We start from the raw sequence: 24,503 nt of genomic DNA on the forward strand, positions 1-24,503 counted from the left end.
TTTACTTGCTATAAACATGAACAATATTTTATACAATAATAACTAAATTATTATTTAACATTTTAAACATATTTATATACTTAAAAAAATAAAAATACCAATACCTATATAGGGATAAAAGAAGTTATACATATAAGAAAAATAGATATTTTTAACAACAAATCGTTTAGGAATCGTGTGTTAAATGGATCGTCGGATTGTTCAATATCCGTACGCAAACAATACTTCTGCTATAGCAAGTACAATTTTATTACACTCACAAAGGCTTACAACCGATAGTGTAACCTATATGATGTTATGATGCGAGTTCAAATATTTTTATGTATGTTGTTATACAGTTTAACGATTGCTTCTGAAATAAAGAAATAATATGGATTACAAAATATTTTAGTCTATACATCTCGTAGCATTTTTAATATTTACAAACACTGGTTATTTTTTTTTTTAATATACTCTGTTTAATATAAAATAATAAATATTGTTATATTATACATTTATTTTTATAAAATTAACTAGAAATATAAAGTATATTATAGTGTATATATAGACGAATTTATAGTTTATTATAATATTATTTTAGTTTGTAATTTTTCTCAATAAATCTATGCGATGATTTCCGGATCAGAACAATTTGCAGCTATCAAAAAAAAGAGTAAATACTGTTATTTGAAAATATTGTAATCGAAGTAAATAGTATTAAAAATAAATCAGCAGGCTAATATTGAATAACTCTATTTTATAAGGGATACATTTATATTTCTGTACTCTTGTAAGTACATAGACTTATCTATATTAGATATTTATGAAATAATACTAGATTTAAATTATACTAAAATATAATTTTTTCTACGCAAAAAGAAGGTGACCGTGATTCACATTATTATCAGTGGGTACATATCAAATATAAATGCATTTTCTTCCTAATATTTGCATCATTAAATCTTAATTCACTTCCAATATTTTTAAAGTAAAAACAAAAGAGAATGACTCTTAATCAAAGTTTAAAAAAAAACTGGTTTTTCATTTTATATATATAAATCATATACGAAAAGTACATTTTAAACAATTGTTACCTATAAAAAGACTACTACTAGACCAGACTATACTAGACTTTTTGCAGTTTCAAATTAATAATGTTTATGACTTAACTACGTACCAAGTACAAATCCGACCAATTTGATTCTTAGACTGGAACTTCCTAAAAATATAGTTCGAACATTGTCTACTTAATTCAGTTGATAGCTATTTATTTGAAGTAAAATACAATACATAAACACCACTTTTTTGCTCTCTCGGAGCAACTCTTTTGTGCTAGGTTTTTTTTTTTCAAATTTTTCAGATGTTTGTGATCTATATGATTTTCAGATACTTTGATTTTCTTATAACATTTTTCTCTATTCTTTACGTTTATGTTATTTTTGTGTATCCATTTGTTATTGTTCACCCCTTATATATCATTTTTAATAGAATTTTTTCGCCGCCCACTTTAAAGATACCCAATAGATATTAATACGTTATGGTTGTAAATAACAGTCTTCTTGTTAAAGTATCACATTCACTCACATTATTTATTATGATGGTATATACTAACCTACTCGAATAACAGTTTCACGTTAATTCATTTTTATGTTTTTTTACATTTGTGCAAAAATGACTTGTTATTACTAGTAGTTAAATAACAAATACATTGTACTATTATTTTCGTTTTAAATAATTACTTGACAATAGTGATAGTTATACGTATACGTAGCACTAAAATAATGTCATTATAATATACTCTTAATCTAAAGTGATCTGTTGAAATCTGAACTGATAAACGTAAAAAGCCAACAGAACAACGAAACTGATTATTTAGGTTTAAGATAATAGTATACCGTTTTAAAAATATTTTTGGTTTTGATTTTATATTGTACAATTTTGCAATACAGTTAAATTGGCAATATAATAATTTCGTATAATAAATGTTTTAATTTTTTTTTATGGGTTGGGTTAGACCCTAGAATTTACATGGTAGAATAACATTTATTTTTCATGAACACAAGAAAGGTTAGTTTTGAAGTGGTTCAATTAATAAAATAATAAAAAAAAATATGATAAACTGATTATCTATAAAAACTTATCGATTTTTGATGAATTTGATTACTCATAATCTTTTCATTATTATTGACAAAATGAATAGTATTAGTTTAAATACTGAATAATGCAATACGTAATAATTGTACGTCATTATAATTAACAATTTAAAATATGAAAGCAACACGTTATAATATAAATACATAAATGCATTGATATAAGTATGGTATATATATATTATTTAGATTAGAACAGGAATACGTACTGAAGATGACTGAGAACAGAAAATTTTAATATAAGACGATAATTCCCAAACTGTTTTTTTTTTCTTATATAATACATAAGAAACTAAAATATGCTATAACGGTGTTATGTTAAACTTGAGTGTTGGCCTAAAATATTATAAACACTTCGTGAAATATGCATGCTTAATAAACTTGGGTAGAAAAATAATAAAATATATTATGTAAAAATATGCGAGATAAAATTTGATTTCAAATTCCTTTTGTAGCAAAACGAATTTGTATCGCACTCTGTTTTTCGTTTTATTTCATAAACTCTGGAATGATATGCAAATTATATAAAATCCCCAAGTTATAACTACGATTTGTTTTCCTCTGCGGGAACACAATACACGTTGGTTCACAATATTTTCCTGACCGTTTCAATGGTCACGATCCCCGGCCATTGTGTATTTGATATTTGCTGTTTCGTTTATTTACTTTGCGTTGCGTCATTAATTCTGTCCGTTGAACTATTATAAGCCGACATGGTCCTGCACTCAAGATGGTATTTTTAGGTTTTTTTTTTTTTTTTTTTTATCAATGAGCATCCGCATGTTGGTGAACTATATCTCGAAAACTCTCATACGTATTCAAATCGTTTGGATCGGAGCTGTGCGATTAACGGTGTTTATTTACAATTTGTCAAACGAGGAAAGAATACTCGGTAAGCCGAGTGCAAATTGATGAATATGTCTGAATAAAAAAAAATTACGTACCAATAGTTTATCATAGTGTGTTCGGTAATAAATAAAAACTTACGGTTTTGATAAAATATATATATATCTAATTGGTATGCAGTTTAATATCGAAACGTTCGGTACACGCGTGGTCGATAATACTCGAAAATTGCGTTTGATTATATAAAAGTTACATGCACCGACTCGGCTACGCACAGTTGTAATTGAAAATATTTTTAATTAACGTTTAATATTAAATTGTATAATTTATGTACAAATGTAATGCTCGACTTGTGTGCATTATATCAGACAGGTGTACCCAGGGCCGTATTTAGGGGGGAGGAGAACTGGCTACAATTGCCTCAAGCATCAGTTTTTTGGTGGCGCCAAAATTTTGTCATCGAAAATTTGCTCATTTGTGAATTATTGAACTTTTAAAATTATTTTGAAATTATTATTTTTTTTGTTCTTAATAACAGTATCATTAATTAATGTTTATGTATTTAATTTATTAATATATATAATTAATGTATTTAGAGCAATATAGCTATCAGCGATCCAGAATATTATTAATATACCTAATATTAGTTCCCAAATTTGTTGTGATAATGTCAATAAACATAAATTATTGATAATAATACGGTGTATAATGTGATCGCGTGCAGCGTGCAGTGGCGTGCCTCCTACACAAAGTTAGCATTGATTTTAAAATATCTAAAAGGTTAATGAGGATCTATTTCCTATATTTTCCATGGGTAGTTCCCTTAGAGGAGCGTAAAATGTCTAAGTACAGCACTGGGAGTACCTGTACAATGCACAGGTCCTGCCATTGTAGACGCGATCGTTGTTTAATTGAAAAAAATTAATAAAAATAAAAAAAAATCATCAACACATAATTAAAATAGGGATTTCATATTGGTTTGATATTATAATATGAGTACAGTGAACGTAATAACAGTAATTGTACAGCCGTTGACATTGTTCTTATACTACCTACACAGGGTGAAATATGTTTAGTGTATAACATACGGTTTATGTTTGCATTATGCGTACACGTGCACTTCAGTGATTTTTACGGATAAACGGTACGCGATCGCGAAAGGAAACATGTAAACAACTTCGAAAAAATAAAGTCAAATATTATTTCAGACCAAACGTCACGAGTCTTGGCTCTATCGTTTATGGGAAATCTACAGGTCATTGGTAAATCTCATAGTACTGCGTTGACGTTTGGCGTCTGATCTGCTATATACCAACGATTTTAAACTAGTTTTGAATACAGAACGTTGTGCTCTAGGCAAAAAATGTTTATGGAATTTCATGACTTAGCCATGGATACATTTTTAAGATATTATTTGATCATTGTTCCGTTCTACGCCTAAAATATGAACAAAATAGTAAAATTGAACTTTATTATGCATAAATGTTTAAATTTGAAGTAAAAATACTCACACATACATGCACCTTCATTTTTCGTGTTTTTATCTCAACAGTTTTATAAGTTTAGAGCAAATAACGATTGGAGAAAATATACTAATTCATAAAAATCTCAGTCCTACTCGTGAAGTCGCGAATAAAAATAAATATTATTATAAATAATAATATATAATAATATAATAAATAATAAAAATAATATAATTTTTATATAAATATAAAAATAAATCAACGAAGATTTAGGGTTATCAATTAGTTTTTGAGTTTAAGTTTTAGCGAATAAAAGTTTTATATTACTCGTACATAGTAAAAGTCAACAAACAAGAAAGGTAGTTGGGTACAAATTAAATGGAATTATTTTTTATTGAAATACATATTAACACAAACCTATAACTAATGTAGTTTGTAAATATATTCATATTATAATTTAAATTATAAATCATTCCATGTACGGGGTTATTATGTTCTTACGAGTAAATATATGAACATGGAAAAGGAGATTATTTCTGGAGAAATATCATTGATTGGAAAATGTATGTAATGGAGGAGATAAATATATGAGTAAATTCAGATAGGCAAATTTAAAGTATTTCTATGAATATAATTATGAAGTGATCGTCTAGTTTCTTATTTTTCTTGTTATTATTGAAATTTTATTTGATGAACTAAACAAATATATATTTATACATTCATAATAAAGAACTATATGGTTTCAGTATAGTAGATCACATTTGTTTAAATTATCGTTTCAAGTATAATTTTTCCAAATTTATGTACGGTATTAAGGTATGGGTTAAACAGATATTGTTTTTTCTAACCATCTATCAGATGATCGTTGAACGAGAAATAAAAAAATAAACAAATATAATTATAACGTGATTGCATATTATAATAATATTGTCATTGTAATTATTATTTATTTTCGAATTCTTTCTAAGATATGTCAGCTGCATGTTATAGTACACATAATTAGTGTTTGCACAAAACGAAAATTCATAGTTATCTGCATATAACCAAGTTTCTGCCTGAGAAAATGGGTGATAGAACAGCTGTGTTGTTTTGGAGTTTATGTGTATCGGCAAAACGATCTGATCCGTACACGTATGTTTGTATATGTAGGTCGCATAGGTACACGAGGTACTACATTGAACACACCGCGGAAATTGGCTTGTTTGATTTTATTCTGTTTATGATGTCCGTAAAAACAGTTTTTTATCTGTAATGCGTTTTCGTATTGAACAGTGGGAGAAGATAAAAAATAAAAATAAAACGTCGCGCCTGGTACTGCGCAATTGTTGTGAGGCTTGCGCCTGATCGTAGAACACTGCTTCGTGGTTAAATCATGTTGTACATTATTATACGTATTAAGTGTATTGTGGTTTGCGAAAACGAAATGAAACAAAATGATCAATCTCCACAATATGATTATTATTATTAATATAAATGTATTTTGGCATTATTCAATACATATACAATTAATAAAATCTAATTAAAATCAAGAGAACTCAATATAGATATATATTACATTATACCAACTGAACTAAGCTTGTACCTGGTGTACGGAGTGCCTTGATAATATAACTCGTTTTACTGTAGGTTCTTGTGCAACTCAAAAGGTTACTTAAATCACTAACTTTAACCAACATTAGGTTTAATTTGTTGTACATTCAGTATTCTCACCGTGATCATTAATTATTATTTTATCGATTGCCTTTTATAATATGATTTCTACTATTTATGTAATAGGAATTAATTCCACATTCATTTTTATTTGATTATAACCTTTGTTTTTTTAATGGATCATAATATCTTTTGCATTATACATTCGCCATCATCATGCCCACACCACCATGTAGTAGACCAAGTGGATTTTGAGATGAAATAAACTAATGATCCAAGTTCAAGACAGTGACGTCAGTGAGTTTAGGAAAAAAGAGTAATTGAAAAAAAACGGAATAAAGAGCAAGTGCAAAACAAGTGAATGGAAAAAAGCAAGTAAAAAAATCAGTTATCGACTGTAGTTAAGCTACAATGAAAAGGCTTCAGAACTAGTGAACTATTTTCATCAAACTTTCGGGAATAAATAGACCAATTGGAATTTTACAGCTGGGTAAACAAATTATGATTCAATATATTCCCCCAATTTTCCTACCTGCTACATGGAATATACATAAAATAATTCTTAGCAATTTAGAATGTACAAAACAATCGAACAGAAAGTATCAACTATTCATTATCTAAACTCATAAGCTATAATATTTTTTCTTTTTTGATACTGATTGAAAACATTAGATTAGTGATAGATTGTGATAAAACTGATACAGCGCGTTTTGATATAAGTAATTTACAAAAAAAAAAAAATATATATATATACATATGTACATATTAAAATATGTAAGAATAATTATTTTTACTGTGAACAAGGTACAATAATAATGGAAATTTCTTAAACGCTGTAGCTTATCATATTTGTTTTAAATAAAAAGATTTTTTTATATTCATTGATAGTTTCAAATAAATATTTATAGTATTACAAATATATATATAAATATTAGGGTGGCACTCGAAATATTTATTTTTATTTTTTAATTACCTCATGTTCTCAATTTGTTTTAAATGGTATATAAATGATATTGTGAGAATATGAAGTAATTAATCGAACATTAAATGGTTCACTCAAGTAACTTTTAATTATAAAATATGAAATAAATTGAAAAAACAAAATATATTTTAATTAACTATACTATATTATTTGAACTATACTAAAAATATATTATAGAAGTCATTACAAATTTTTCGATGAAAAATAATGTAAGTACATAGATTTTAATAAATTACATATTTAATAAAGTTTTTGAAATTAGGAAACTCATGCCAATATTTTTCAACGACTTGAAGAAGGTATTACTGTTGTCCTTATTGATTGGTAAGAATTCCATTAAATGATGTCATTAATGCTATACCCCTTTCTGCTGCGTAATTTGTCTCTTCAAGTTTTTTTATTTTTCACATCCATCAAGGTATTCATCGTTATTTTTCCAAGTTTTCCATGAGTTTTTATAAAGTCAATTTCAATATTAACAGCCGTAAAAAATTTATATGTATTATTTGTAACAAAGTCATATAATTCACTATTTAAAATAAGATTTTCTGGTAGTTTTATTCTATGTTCAAGGTTATCATTCACACTTTTATCTAAAGCTTTTACCATTTTGAGCTTAATATCATCTGAAACTCGGTAGTCAAAAAATTCTAAGCTAATGTATCACTAAGATACCATAAATGTCCTGAAAATACTTTTAATGCTAATTTATAGATTCCATTACTTGAATTTTCGTAATTATTCAGATCTTTTAAGAAATTTAAATCATTTAGTAGTGCACCTGAAGTATCTGTAGAAGTATACGATATTTTTAAATATACTCTAATTATAAACAATGCAAAATGTTCTAAATTTGATATCTCTGTTTCTTTTAATTCAAATTGCGACTGAAATAAAAACATTTTCAAACAATATATTATCTTAGCCAACCACCTAGCTTGATGACAAGTCCCAAGTTTTCGAAAACCATTCTTTTCTGGGAGCTCTTATCCAACGTAATACAAACTCAATTGTAATAATTCTCTGTAATCACGAGGCTGACACTCAGTTTGATTAAATATAAATTTTACCATTTCACTCTTTATCACATATAATTTTGGTGATAGTAATAAAATCATCAAACCATTTTCAAATGCCTCTTGATTTATGTTGGTCCAAGAATTTGATAATTTTCTAAACATCGCAATATCTGGTCCATTTGATGGATCTATTAAATTAACAACAATTTTGCCCACAACAATTTTAAAAATATGATGCCGACAAGCAAATTTTAACAAATTTCGTCCTAATTTTTTTTCTAGTAACACACAAGCACCACTTATAAGTCCTGTATTGCTAGAAGTTGTATAAAAACACATAAATTGAATACGATTCAACAAGTTCCAGTTATTAATTAAATCATTAACTGCTTCAGACATTAATTTTCTCATACTTCTTAATAACGGTGGAACAGCTAAAAGTTTTAAATCTCCATTTCCAGAAAATATAACTGCTTGATTATTTTAGAAATATGATATTCTTGTTTAGTTGGTTATTAGCCTTGACCTGAAATTGAATAACTTCACGTACAGTTAAAATGGAGCTTTGTTCAATGGTATAATTTTTATCCAAATGTAAATTAAAATATTTACTTAATATCTGACGGTTCGATGAAAATGTATTCCCAGTTATGATTTCCGATATTTATCTAATTAACCATATACCTCGATTTTTTTGCACTGATGACTTAAGAAATACATAAGCATCATTACTTTTACCTTTTTAATAAATAATGGCAAAGTACTTACTTGAGTCATGATGAGAAAATTAATAAAAATATAAACGTATTGTATAGTAATGTATGTACGTAAATATTCACACTGAACGTATTTTATTTATATGGTATATATTTCCGAGCGTGGCTCATTACATACTAACATATAGTATGGATATATACTTTTAATAAATTACAAATTTTTTGGTGAAATTAATAATGTACACATTTCTTATCTAATCTATTATAAAGATACATTATTGGTACTGTATACTCTATTGTGTATATATTAGATAGTTATAGCATATAAATAGGAAAATTTGTAATATTTAAAATTGATATGCCTTGAGCGACCTTCTAATATTTATGTCCAAAACTTTCAAATAAGCATTTTTATACTAAATTAAACAATATTAAAGTATAAGGCAAGTAAAAAAAAAAAAAAAAACTCACGTCTTTTAGTGAGTGTCATCCTATTATATATATAATAATAATTATAAATTAATAATAATATATTTATATATATTTATATTTTTTATGTTTTTCGGTAAAATAATAATTTGGCATTAATAAAAACTTCTTCTCGTGTAACCTAAGAAATTGCAGTTTTGTATTTTAATAGTACGTAACATAATATAGTCTAATTAGAATATCGGAAAATCCATATACGTTTTACATAATTTTTAAAAATATTTATATATTTAATATCAATAATCCACGTCCCATTGAACAATATGTTTAAAAAAAATGCTATGGTGTTTATGGTTCATTAAATATTACAGAACAGGTGTCCACAACCTTTTTTTTACGACGGACTGAATTTGAGATATGATTTGGCATTGCAAATTAATTTTTTTAGTGGGATATAGAGGTAATGAAATTAAATAATAGATAATAATAGATGAGATTTGTTTAGATTTTAGAAATATGTATGGGTATTTATTTTTATAATTAACATTTGTGTTATTGAGATATGAGTAAGTTACTTAATTAAATTATTTTTGTACTTCGATTTTACTAATTTAATTAATGAAAATTTATGCTTACATAAGTAGAGCTAAATATTGAAATAATATCACGTGCTCTTATTTTCAGATTTATAATAACATTGACAAAGTATCAGTAAACATGTAGGATCAGTTTAAAAAGCTAAATGGGTCGGAAGTGGCCCGTGGGCCGTCGGTTACAGACCCGTATTAAACACAATAACTTATAAAAATCCGTAGACTAAAGATCTCAAATATTAACTTGCACAAAAAACCCAATCTCGTCGCAATCCACTTATCATTCAGTTACATTTGAAAACTTTTCCGAAAAATAAATGAAACTGGTTTATAGACCTCTATAAATCAAAAACCACAAGTTAATTCAGATTTCACAGCTGTACGTTTTTTTTAATTGAGCATTAAAATTACAATTCTCATTTATAACATATTTACTTGTAGTTCTAACAGGTAGGGTTTAATTGTATAGTATATAAATAATATTATAAATTAAATTAATTTAAGAATAAGAATTTTTTTTTAGTTACCTAAGTATTATTGTTTTGTATAGTAATAAAACTTTCATGTGTACCAAAGAAAAATATTTTATTGCATCAGAGTAGAATGACAAAACTCAATTATTTTTCATCATAAGGTAATATACGTTGTGATACGCTTGATAATACTAATATGTTATTTACTTTATATTAAATATAAAATTTCAAATAACAATTTTCCGCACCGTTGAAATATTATGTTATAGTGAAATTTCAAACAGGAACAGTACAGAAAAATATTGATCATCAAGTCCGGACACATATACATAATAATATAATTTATTATCGGTCGTATACAATGTAACGGCTTCTAGGAACAGTTTTTAATATTAAATATTGGTTTTCCGAACAGTTGATAATGTATGTTACGAATTTTCAATTTCAGTTAATACAGCGTTTTACTTTGTATATGTTTCCACGGTTTTAATAATGTATTATGAAACTCGTTGCCTAGTATTTTTACGTAACACCGACTGTTAACAATATTCTTATTGCAACTGATTACCAATTTTTATCGTCGAGTACATATAAAACCCATATATTGGCCGTACTATTATTTTTTTTTAATTTTTCTATCCTATCGTAGATTCATGTAATTACAATAGATTCATATATTCATATAATTTACCATAATGTCACTTCGGATATGGTGTACAGTTGTCTCTTCTTTCTGCCATGCTTTAATTTTTTTTCCAACAAACATCGTGAAATTTATCTTAAATTATATTATTGAAAATTTCACTATAAGTAACACACCTAGTATATTTTTCATAACTTACGACTCTTAATACATATATGCCAACAAATAAGGATCTTTAATATTTACAAATAAATTGATTAGAAACTTAATAAAGTTATTGTATTAGAAAATCAAGTAATTAGCTTATCAACTAATGATGATTTAAAGATAAGACATTTTTCAGCTGACACCACTCACTAAAATCATTCCTCTTACGGATTAAGCTAAGAAAGGTGACAAACGGTGGTCTAAAAGATCATGTATAATGGTAATTAACTTTAAAAGTATGCCAGCCTTTAATAATGTTAGTATTAAAGACCAAATACAATTAATCATTAAAAAGTTAAAAGTAAATGTCACAATTATAGATGTTATCTGTTTCCGACAGAAAAATTTGGTTGGGGGGGGTTGCAACCCCCAAACCCCATCCCTACTTGCACGCACCACTGATTTGTAAAATAAGTTGACCACTCGAAGGGCAAATGTTTTAAACAGTATAAAATTAATCCGACACAACTTATAAGTATACACAATAAAATCACAATGAAATTAATCGTTGACACTCACGAGGAATGTGGGACTAGAGACTTGCTAAAAATATGCAAACATGTTGGAACTCGTAGGTGATCGCCCAGAAGGAAGAAAATCGTTTGGATTGAAAGCGAGCCAAACTACACACGTACATAATTAGGGAAGTGACGTATACAAGGGATGAATTTGGGGGGGATATCCTCCCCATTAAGCCTTTTCTTTAATATTATAAAATAATGTTTTTAGTGTGAGGGCGTTAGAAATGTAAAAAATAATAATAATAAAATTAAAATAGTAATTTGTTTGCAAATTATCCCTCCCTCCATACAAAAGTTATGTATACGCGCCACTTAATCAGAATGATTCACACACTGATGAGGAATAATCGAGAATGATCGAAAATAAACATATAGTAAAAATAAATTATTACTGGATAATCGCTAAGTATTGTGAATACTCATAGTATCTCGTACTTGACTTTACTTACAATCAGTATAAATTACTTCGGAGATCATGAAATTAATCGGAATAGTTACTCGTTTCTGTACTTGGGATTACTTGAGAGTAGCATGGGACCGGCTTAATTTTACGCTATCAAAATGGTTAGGCATATCTTATTCCCGATAAAATAAGTCGCACCTAATCATAAGTAATATCTTAACCTATTAAAAATTAATATATGTTGTATAATACAACAAACTATATATATTTTATTTTATTTTAATTTTGTTGATAAACATTAAAGCAGTGCAATTAAATTAAAAATAAACAAATCCTATAATATCTAAGGAAAATTGACAACAAATTTAAATAAATTAGCCAGAGGAATTAATAAAATTCATAATAAAATGAATGATAGAAATGTAGAGAGTATTAAGGAGAATATTAGTTGGGAGTAATATAACCGAAGAAAATATATACATTTTTTCTGTTTTTTATCAATATTTATATTATTTGTGTTAAACTGGCAATTTTACAATGTAATTTGTTTATTTGTGATTATGATTTTATTGTAATATCAAAAATTATGATGAATTGTAATTTTTTAAACTTAGAATTAAATATATATGGTTTTTTTTATGTACTGTTGGATACAAGTGCAGGATTAAGACCATTAAATCGGTCTGTTGGTGTTAAATTTGGTGTAGCCAGTTATCGTACTAGTTTTGTTAAATTGTCTAGATGAATTATCTTAAGAGTTATTTATTTATATTTTATATCATATAGATAAATAATTATAAGGTATCTTAACATTTATCTTGGATGAATGTTTTACCAATCTAGATAAATTCATGTGGGTACCTTTCGATCACCGAATTTTGTAAGTAAATTGAGCTAAACACTGATGATTGTCTAAGATTTTTAATGGCTTACCGATTATAGGCATGATGAATGCGTTTTATAAAATTGTATCTGAAATAGTTAATAGTTAAGTTCCTAAATATAATTACATTAAATTTGTTTTTCTTATGTAGTTTAATAAAGATTTAAATATTCTTGTACGTCTGAAAAAAATAGGTACACAAAAAGTTTAAACTATCGAATAATTATATTGATTACAAAAGCTTTTCCAGAATAAAATTACTATGTAAACTTCTTTCTCGATTCTGAAATTATTATTATGTATCTCAAACGCAAAACAAGTATGATGTTCCGTAAAATACGTATATTTATAATTTGTTAGATTCTGATGCTTCCGAAATAGTTAATTTATTTGAAATATTTTTTTGGTTATTTTAATAATCTCATTGATGATACTATTATTCAAGTTAATAACTTAATGTGACGGCTTAATTAAATTTAATCAATTTAATGTTCATATTTACGTTAGTGAAGTCTCTAATTTAATTATTAATTTATTCATGTTTTATTTTTGTAATCTCCACCAATAGACGGATACTCATCTTTATAGAAGATTTATTTTGTTAGCACAGTTATAAAATCTGGTTATTTTAATAATATTAAAAAATTATTGTCCAATTTAAAATTGTTGACTATATCGATACTATTAAATTTTTTGCTTTTTGAAAAATATTTTCGGATATGTCTGTGTATCTTATTTCTGAAAAGTTTATTTTCCTCAAAAATATCTACCATTTATTCGATTTATACTGATGTTGAAAAACCGTTTGATAAGGTCAACTACTTTAACTGGATTCCAAATATCTGATTTCAAAGTATTTGGAATCCACTTTTAATCTGACTTAGTGGTTACCTCAAAAGGGAACCAATAATTTAAGTAAATTATAATATATCCAGAAAAATCTCTGTTAAATCCGGTATATCATAAAATGTTCATAATTCATCACTGATATTTATTTTATTTCTTAATGACATTAAATGTTCAGTCAAGTGTGCAGATGTTAGTTTGCAGATAAATCAAAACTTAATATGCAGGTTGAATTTATAAGAGACTGTTTAAATCTTTAGATAGATCTTAACACCTCTGTGAACTGGTATAAAATAAATGGTCTTTATCTTAAATAAACTCTAAGTTATTTATTTTTCTCGTAATCATAGTATGCGCCCCTTTTCTTAATGGATGAAAATTCAAAAATTCGAAATTTTTTCTATGTTTAATCCAAATTAATAAAATGTATACATAAATGTAGACATAGTAAAAATACATGCATTTAGATACAAGTTTAAGCACACCTTCAAATGTACAGAGTGAACACGAGAAAATGATTAATAAAATATAATTACACTCTTATCATGTTTCATAAAATTATACCCAAATTCTAAATAGAGTAATTATATTTAAAGTGGGCATATATATATATAATGTTTGTAGGAGATTGAGCAGTGGTCCCATATTGGTATCCTTGATAGGTGTTTATAAGAAGTACATATTGGAACAAATAACGAGTATAAAATACTATATATTCAAATTTATTCTTTTTGACGAGTTTATGATTACGTAAATACCTCTTTTATAACCATCTAGTATAATAAAGTATATTATATTTAATCCATTATGAAAGTAAAACATGGAAAATAAGAAATAAAGAAGAGAAAACTTGTATTAGAAGTATAATTTTATAGGCAAATACTAAAAATAAGTTGGATGGAACATATAATAAGTTCTGATGAAGTTTTTCGAAAAGCTAAAAAATATTAAAGGCTAAATAAAAACTTTATGGAGTAGAAGAACCAAAATGATCGGCCATGCAGCTATGTTCAGTTTTTAAAAAAAATGTTTATTTCATTTGTAAACTTTTTAAAGTTTATAATTATATTTGAATTACGTAATGTTATGATTGATTATTCTTGTGAATTATAAAACTATTTTTCATTTTAACTTTTTAAAAGCAAGATTGTCCTAAGACAGTAATAGTATAATGAAATATAATTTTAAAATATAAGTTAGTAAATTCAAAAATCTGGAACAGTAAAATATCGGTTTAATGTAAAATAAGATTTGTGATTTTTGGATTTTTCCACACATTTCATATTAACTTGGATTCCAATGCATAAAATCAACCTAATATCAAGCAAAAAAAAAAAAAAAATTACTACAGAATGATGTTTTGTTATAATTAAATTCATTGTGTAAGAAATAAGTAAATTAAATTTCATTTTTTATTTTATATTAGTATCCGTATTTAAAATTTGAAGAAATTCACAAAATCGTGGTAATATAAAGTATAATATTACGTATGTATTTTTGTGTATAATCGATTATTGGCTACGAAAAATAGTTTTTTTTTTTAACAATAGGTTATTCAGCGAAAAACATTTCAGTTTATTAGTACATTAAAAAACTCGACGTTCAAAGAATCATCTCTGCGTTAACTCTGATCAATCGACCATAGTAATAACAGCTCAAGTATTTGTACGCTGAGTCTAATGCGTAACGAATCTATAGGTAAAATTTAAATTGACTACAAGAACAGTGTTATCTTTGTTTTTTTAATGGATGGGGGAAGAAGAACATCCACCCCTTGTGAGAGCCACGTCCATAAAATTGACAATTGATAATTTTTAAAAAAAATTCTTTCAGATAGGACGAAACTTCATCTGATATACTTAAACAAAAGAAAGAGAAACAAACGAAATTCAATTTTCACATGAATTTTCTTTATAATATAGAACTGTGCATACATATGTTATTTACACAACGCGGTTGTGCATCGTAGTAGAAAGTTTAAATTTCTCGTCGCGAAATATAAATAAAATGATTTGCGTCTCCATAAATTAATTTGTATTGCATGAATCATAACAATAAATATTCATATATATTTGTAGTAAGCAGATTAAAATGCACACAGTTCGTATAACAATAATTTAACACGTGTAATTGTGATAAAATGGTGTAATGTGGTATTCGCACTAACTGTCTACGCTATATTATATTGACGATCATAATTCTGATTTCTCGTCATTCTATCGATGTTCTTTTGATAATCCGCGTTCGAGTACAACGGTAGAATAAAAAAAAAAATCATGTTTTTTTAAGTGTTTATTTTGGCTTTTGTAAAATATTTAATAAATACTGTGATAAAAATTATATTAATATTCAAATCCGAAACATAAACTAACTTTTCGTTCGTACTTTAAAATATAATGATTGTTTTAATTTTTTTTTTTTACAATATCAAAAATTTAAAAGAATATTGGAAATTCGGTTATTCCCAAGAAACTCATATTCAACATATTTTTTACATATATGGATGAATGACTTTTATATCAAAATTAGACACCAACGTGTCTAATCATCTAGTAACTAACTTTGATCATAAGAGTCAAAATTTCAAAAAGTGTCGATAAGCTATTAGGACTTAAAATAGATCACTCAGCTCTTCTACTAGTTGAAAATCCTTGAGTTCTAATTTTGAGAATGAAAATATAATATTTTAATATATATTTGAATAAACGATTTTGTATTATAATTCCAAGTATATTCGATGAGTGATATGGTGTACTATGACTGTATAAAAAAGTACCCCGAAACTCCGGTGTACTCTTTTAAAATTATATTAGTATAGGATGACCATATTAAGAAAATAAAAAAACGGAACACCTGTTATTTCTCCCCCCCCCCCCAAAAAAAAAACCTTCATACGAGTACATATACATTCACACATATGCACACAAATCACTGGAGTTAAAGTCCAAATCTCTGTCATATCATAAACAATTATTTTCTTTTTACTTTATCCTTTTTTAGTAAAATAACCCAAATAATAAAATATTTTCTTTTAGTTATCATTAAATAATATTTTTTATTAATTATTCATTAAACAAAACAATTTTGCATTTCAAAATTATTATAATTTTTAAACTATTAGAAAAATAATTTTTTTTATATTACAATTATAGTATTGAACAATGTATTGTTACATATAATTACTCTTACATTTATTTAACAAGAATTTGGAAAATTATACACGATCAGCAATCTAATATGAAAATAGCGGGATTGAAATAGGACAATCTTCTAAAAACGGGATAAAAAACGTTCCATTCGAAGGTTGTCGCGACAACAGGACGTGATGATCAAAAAAGGAAAAATCCCGTTTTAAACGGGATGCCTGGTTACCCTATACTAGTGCCAACATAAATACGGCCCAGTATATTTTAATTTATTAGTTATTATGTACATATATTTTGTTCATTTGTACTCATGTGAGTGGATAGGGTATAAATATACTAAACCGATTTCAATAATGTGATAATAATATTATCATTCGAACGAAAAAAAAAATATTTGTAAATGTAAAAATTACGGTTGAAATTAATTTTAACTTTTAAGTAAATAGTTCATTGGATTGGTGCATTTATTAGTTTAAATGTGGGTAAATAAATCACAGGAAAAAAAGGGTTCCAATAACTTATTACCCTGTAATTTTCCGACTTGCGATCTTGTCGTATAGTATTGCAGTACTTTAAATATGTTCACTGTACCATTAACTTATTATCGTGTATCACGTATAGATAAAATACTTTTTGTTAGAAAATAAAACTTACGGACTCTTGGATCATGTTTAGCGTGTGCATGGAGGATTCGCTATGTGATTGCATGATCAAATTCATCAATGTTTCCCTGATGGCCGGCACGATATCGGATCCGATTGTCGTATTTTCGAGCAGTACACCGGAGCCCAATAACATGAGGAAAAATGAGAACAGATGTAAACCAGCATTCTGAAACGACAACGAACACAGAATAAACATTAGAATTAATATTTTTCTAATCAGAGTTCAAAATAACGTACCGATAGGCGAAGGGCTTTAAACGGACACATTACAACAATATTTAGCACAACACTACTATATTTTTATTATTTTATTATTTATTATGTTACATCATCATTGAATAATAAATATTATTATAAAATTATTATGATTATTTTCTAAACATATGAACAAACAATTTCCCTAGATCATAAACATAAAATATGATATATAAGTGAATATATATGCATAGAATAAAGTTGTATTGTTCCGTTGATGCTGGTAACAATAACAGTATACCTAAACGATTTTAAAACTCGGAATCATGACTCCCTTGGGGGTCACTAATATATCAAAATAATAAATAATAAAATATCAAATATTAAAGTATGGTGTTTTTGTAAATATCATCATGATAATTATTGTTGAGAATTACAATAGATAAAAATTTAGGATTGCCAATTAAAACCGTTATACAATACATATTAATTTATCATTACTTATTAATGTAATCATAATAAAAGGTACGCTAAAAATCTTCGTGACATTATAGGGGATCGCGGCCTCAAAAAGATCGAGAACCGTTGGTATAGTTCCAATTATCGTAATAAAGGTAAGGAAATAAGAAGATTAAAATTGTATAAAAATTAATAATAATTTATGTTACCTACACAAGCATGCATCATTATTGCCTATTCAACACTCCGTGAGTTTTAATACCACACATTATTATATACTATATATATATTACCGGCAATATGGATAATCCGGTATAATGAGAATCGCGGAGTAGGCAATACGTAAACAAACAAATAAAATTGAGCATCGCCTATTACCAACGACTTTATTTATCGTTTAACATACATGTGCGTTCATGATTTAATGAAATAAATATTAATATTATTTTAATACAATAATAATAATAACATTGAGATACGATATTAAACGTACTAATAATTTTATTACAATATCGTAATTATTCTCGTCATTTTCATGTCACGTTTTGCTGTAGCAACTATGCATACGATTTATATGAAGTCAAATTTTTATAACAAACTACACATTTTTTTTTTAAAATTTGGCCACTAATACTAGTTTTTTATCTCATGAACAGTATAATGAGTTGGTAAAAATTAAATTCACAAGTATTGGCCAAGGATTTTAAAATGTGTTTGTAAGTCCAAGTGTCAAAATAAAAAGTGTATTTACCTTAAAAATAACATTTTGTGCACTTCAAAATGTCACTTTTCTACAACATGTTATAATAATTAAATATTAGTTTAAGTAAAATATTTATGTAATAGTAATAATATAATAATAAATAAAAATTACATTTTGTCTGTAATATGAGTAACAATGTATAATAATTATAAAAATCATAAAGTAATATAACATATAATACAATGTTTTGTACTTTTCCTAAAATGAGTCGGCAATTTGCATAATGCCTAGGCATTTTTCGAAATACCTGAATTATCCATATTGCCGGCCACATATATATAAAATATTAAATTATATATTATAGATATTTTTTAATACATATGATGAAAAAAAGTTATTTTAAAGCAGTAATTATTAATAAAAATGTATTAAAAATAATTTATTTATTAAATTTTGAAGTAGTAATTTTAATAACCAACCTACAATAAAATGTAATTAGCTTATAATATAAAATTATTACATTGCAATATATCAAAACATACCTACAACTGTTAATACAAGTATAAATATACTTATTACTATACTTTTTAAATAATTAAATGTACTATTTATATAAATAAGATAAGTTTACAAATATCGTAAATTTATTAATTTTAATTTTACCATAATATTTAACAACTGTAAATACATTAAACGTATTCGGACCTGTTATAAATTAAAACTGTAATAAGTATATTTTATCTTTCATTAATTTGATATAAAGACTATTACATTATAAGGGAATAGTGCCCGAATAAAAATAATCAATTCTAATTCAACAGTTTTAAATTGGGTATTCTTATAAATTATTATAATGATCTATATCGATTGAAATCACAAAAAACGAAATAATTTATAGAATAGTTTTTTCATAGAGTATAATATATTATGAAAAAAGGGAAAAAGTCTAACAAGGATTCTAAAAAATTTAAAGAACTTAATATATTACTCCTAAGTTATAACACATTTTCTCTTTATGACTTATATATACAGTAAAATATTAATATTATTTATAATAAATTGAGTAATAGGGTATAGGACTAAAAAAAAATGTTGTTTAAAAGAATAAATTAGTCTATGTGTAACAAGGATGAAATAAAATTAAGCATAATGTATAAAATAAATTAGTCACTTATCGGACTTATTATTAGTTAAAAGTTAATCAAATAGTTTTAGTTTTATGTAAATCTATGTTTGAAAAACTAATTAAAGAATAATTAATATCAAACATATTGATAGTTAATTTTAATTTTCGAATACCGCAAATGGTTATTTTTATTTTAAAATTGTTTTTATATTTATTTTATTTTACATGGAAAACATTCTCCAATTATAATAATAATAATGACCGTAACAATAATTAATTGGAAAATGTTATAATTTTGTGAATGCTTACGATTATTTTATATAATAATATCCAATATATCCCGTATAAAGCATATAATGTGTTCACTCTCAAATAGTAATGTTAATCGATCCAGGCAGTTGATATAAATGTCACATGTCATCGTCTTGTGAATCTTCTCTACATAAACTTATTGACCCAGTGAATAAAAGTCTTACACTCCGAGGTCATCATACTTACCATGCTCTTTAACTACGAATGCTCTTTTGGATGCCATAGCAATTAATTAAGTAGATATTTTATATATCCTCAAGTGTTGTACTAGCCGTCATATTTTATAGCATACGTGTAAGACATACTCGATTAATGCGACAGATGAATGGTTGCAGTAAAGGGAAGGAACAAAAGAAAAAATAACTATATAAAAGTGTGACTACTTTGAATTTGTCTAAGTTATTGTCAAACTGGTGAGTTGGATTTTGCGATACTTTGTAGCATAGTTTATCATGTCCGGTCCAGAACGAACAGGAGTGTTATTTAATTCGGCTAGGTTTAAAAAATTAATAAATTCAAAGTCACAAATTTGATTAGATAAAAAGAAGAAAACTAAACACTCAACACAAAACTTATTCTAAAATTTCAAAATTAGAAAATAAGAATAATAATATAAGGATTTATGTTTTTTATCACGAATGATATTTGGCAATGACAGCATCTCTCAGAGGATTTTTTACATTTTTTTTCTTTAATTTAAATTTAATTAATTAGTTAATTTGTTGAATTTTCCATATTTATCGACCATCAATTATTCAATACAACTCATGGTCTGGAAATATTCATAGCACTCTATAAACATTTCAAATAATCCAAGTTCAGGAATTTCAATTCTGATTATAACTTACTGTGCACGAATTAATTAATTTAAAATATTTATTTAGCTTAAATGATTGATAAACATTTTAGTGAAAGTAATTATCTTCTAATTTAAATACTTTACAGAGGCTTACTATTAGACGTCAAGTCACGTTCGAAAAACTTCGAATTTATGTTTGTTTATAAAGGATGATTTCCTTAACGTTTCACTTTAATACGAGTATACTCAATAAATAATATGTATGTTGCCAAAAAAAATGTATTGAATTTGTGTTTAATTAAAATGATAACAAAATGTATACAACGTGCTTCAAAAACATTAGAATTAAAAAACAAATAATTTTTCATACTATTACTATAGAAATTAAACTTTTTTTTTTAATTGAATTTATATAGTCGAATAGGAAACACTCTTATAGTGTTAATAAATTAAATTGATTATCGTATAACTCTATATTAATTACATATAGTAGATTTTATATCAAAACTTGGAGGCCAAGTTTAGAAAAATAATTGTATATGAAACACGTGATTGTACATATCTCATAGTTTGCAATAAATACTTAAAGTACTTCACAATATTGTCAATGGTGCAATAATTTGACTTATAGTTGAAACTTAAGATACAATTTCAAATTACTATCATTAAGTATATGCCACTTTATTTTACTTAATGTATTTACTAGGAATTTTGGTTTTAAACCATATAAAATTATGAAAATTTCTTACAAAAGTTCTTTATTTCAAGTTACGTATTCTGAATTAGAATATAGTTTTCCTGGAAATATTGTTGTATAAATATCAAATATCGTGAAGTTAATTATTTATCGGTTTTTAGGAATAGATGAGTGTTGAATAAATTGGGATGGATGTAGATTTACTGCAAAATGTCACTTCTATGCTCAACGCTTAATGGTAAAATTTAAAATTATTTTATAAATTATCAATTATGTGAAATTAAAAATTTATCTTATTGCCACCAATGAAAGAAAAATAAGTTAAAGAACTTTAGAAATTTTGAGGAACAAAAAAAACTAATTAGTAAAAATACTATACTCCATAATACGAGTATATAAGAGATTTGCATTATTTAAAAAAAAAATTATATAGAACAGACAATTATATTTACAATTTTATATAGATCATTAAAACATCCCTCTAAAACAAGAATGGATGAAGATAGCAGTTAAAAATATATTCAATCTAGAGTCCTTCGATGATACGCAGTCCCTCGATCCAAGAATCAAAACATAATAATTAACAACCCCTACAGGAGTATATAACCGATATACACATTTTTGTACTCTTACCTTGTGGGTTTTTTTGAAATTACTGAGAAATAAAATAAAATTCCGTTAAGTTATATAAAATCATATAATGTATTATGCATAATTAAATATTGTAACTAAACTATGTACGAGTACTTGTATGATCATGCGATATGCGGACAAATTTTAAATTAAATCGAAAAAAAAACAAGTACGTAAAATTAAAACGAATATTAAGCGTTAAAACAAATTTCCATGTTAGAATGATAAATTATTATAATAAACCTGAAAGTTGATGCCATATCGTGTATGTTTTTTTCACCTCATCGCTATAAGCGTATGTATATGTTTTTGTTTATTTTATAACAACTTTATTGTTGTGCTAACCGGAATCAGACAAACTACATGAAATTCCTCTATTTTATGTGATTTTATGGTATATATATTTATATGTTATATTTAAAACAATTTATTTTATTTACCATTATAATATTTTTATTTGTTTAGTCGCACCCGTACAACATGTGTATTATTCTGACAAGATTCTGCTTTGATAAAATATTATTATTAATGTTCACCTTTTAAATATTGGTTACGGAATGTCTGTATCGTCTCTAAGGCCTAGTAAAACTTATGCATATTATAATGTTTATTTTTTTTTCGATCAGATATTTCAACGTTTAGTTGGTTAGGTTTTTTTGTGTTCGAATTTATTCTTATTGAATACACGTGGATAATAATAATGGCATATAACGTGGGGACCGTATTAAAGTCACTCGATAAGAATTGGATTTCTTATTTTTGACTATAACCCTGTTTATTTTTGTACTATTAAATCCTTGCTAATCTTATTCATACGTATTTCAATACGTGATGGCGATTCTTGATGGTTATTCAATAATTCCAACCGTTTTTCACGTAGTTTTAATATTTAAACTTTATGTGAATCGGTAAATAATTTTTATTTGGTTTTATTTATTATAATCAATCCTTTTTAGAAAATCTAATGGATTTATAAATTAAAGATTTAATGGTTAAAATGAAGCACAGTTCAACAATCATTTGTTTTTGAATACATAAGTTATGAATGATATTTCGACGAGTCTTGTTGAAATCTCAGCAATTTCAATAGATATTTTACTACAAATTAATAATATTTCCGAACAAGGAGTCATCAAATTTACGAGAGTTTACCAGATAGAATATAACATAGGCTGATCTTATTAAAATAAAATAAAAATAACTGATACAAAGTATTTTTTTTTTTTTTTTTTGAAATTGATAATTTAAAGTAAGCTTTATACAAAACATACTTCTTTTATTTTTAAGAAAAAGCAAAATTTTTTGGTCACATGATACCTGTCAACAATAAGTTGATTTTATTTCTGTATAGATACCAATGTACTATTGCTCTCGAAAAAGTATTCTGAGAGGCAGTGGTCGGGTGTATTAGTTAATATGCCTAAAGCAGCGTTTCTTAAACTATGTTCCGTGGAACCCTGGGGTTCCGCAAAGATCATTTCAGGGTTCCGCGAAGCTTAAGTCATTTTTTAAAAATGTTAAATAAAACTACTTTAAAATGTCCAACTGAAGACTAGTAATGGTAAAAAACTGTTAACATTATGGAAAAAATATATTTGTATATTAAATAACAATGTATAAGCCATATAGAATAGTCTACATTTATATTTAGTCTAATTAAAGTAATTATTATTAAAGTATTATAATAAATATGTATACAATTATTATTATTTAATAATTTTCATTTTAACATATATTTTTAATTAAATATCTTTAACACAATATTATTATATAATTATAATTTATTTAGAAATAATCTTAAAAAATCTAAAAAGCTTAAAAAAAAGTAGGGATTCCACGATAAATGTGAACATCAAATAGGGTTCTACGGATAAAAAAAGTTTAAGAAACGCTGGCTTAAAGGTTTTTGATGCAGTTGAACCAATTTTTTTAATAAGGTAGGTTTAACACTTAATTCTTTCAAAG

At 25.9% G+C, this 24,503-nt stretch overlaps 1 protein-coding gene across 1 annotated transcript in view; it reads right to left on the reverse strand.

Annotated features, from left to right (window-relative positions):
• Positions 1 to 24,503, reverse strand: part of LOC112692898 (tetraspanin-2A) — a 301,290-nt gene that overhangs the window by 35,609 nt on the left and 241,178 nt on the right. The window contains exon 3 of the mRNA XM_025567722.1: positions 17,604 to 17,780. Within this exon, the coding sequence (XP_025423507.1) occupies positions 17,604 to 17,780 (177 nt within the window). The remainder of the gene's footprint in view (positions 1 to 17,603; positions 17,781 to 24,503) is intronic.

Source organism: Sipha flava, unplaced genomic scaffold, assembly GCF_003268045.1.
Source record: "Sipha flava isolate LNK unplaced genomic scaffold, YSA_version1 78_pilon_pilon, whole genome shotgun sequence".
NCBI lineage: Eukaryota > Metazoa > Arthropoda > Insecta > Hemiptera > Aphididae > Sipha > Sipha flava.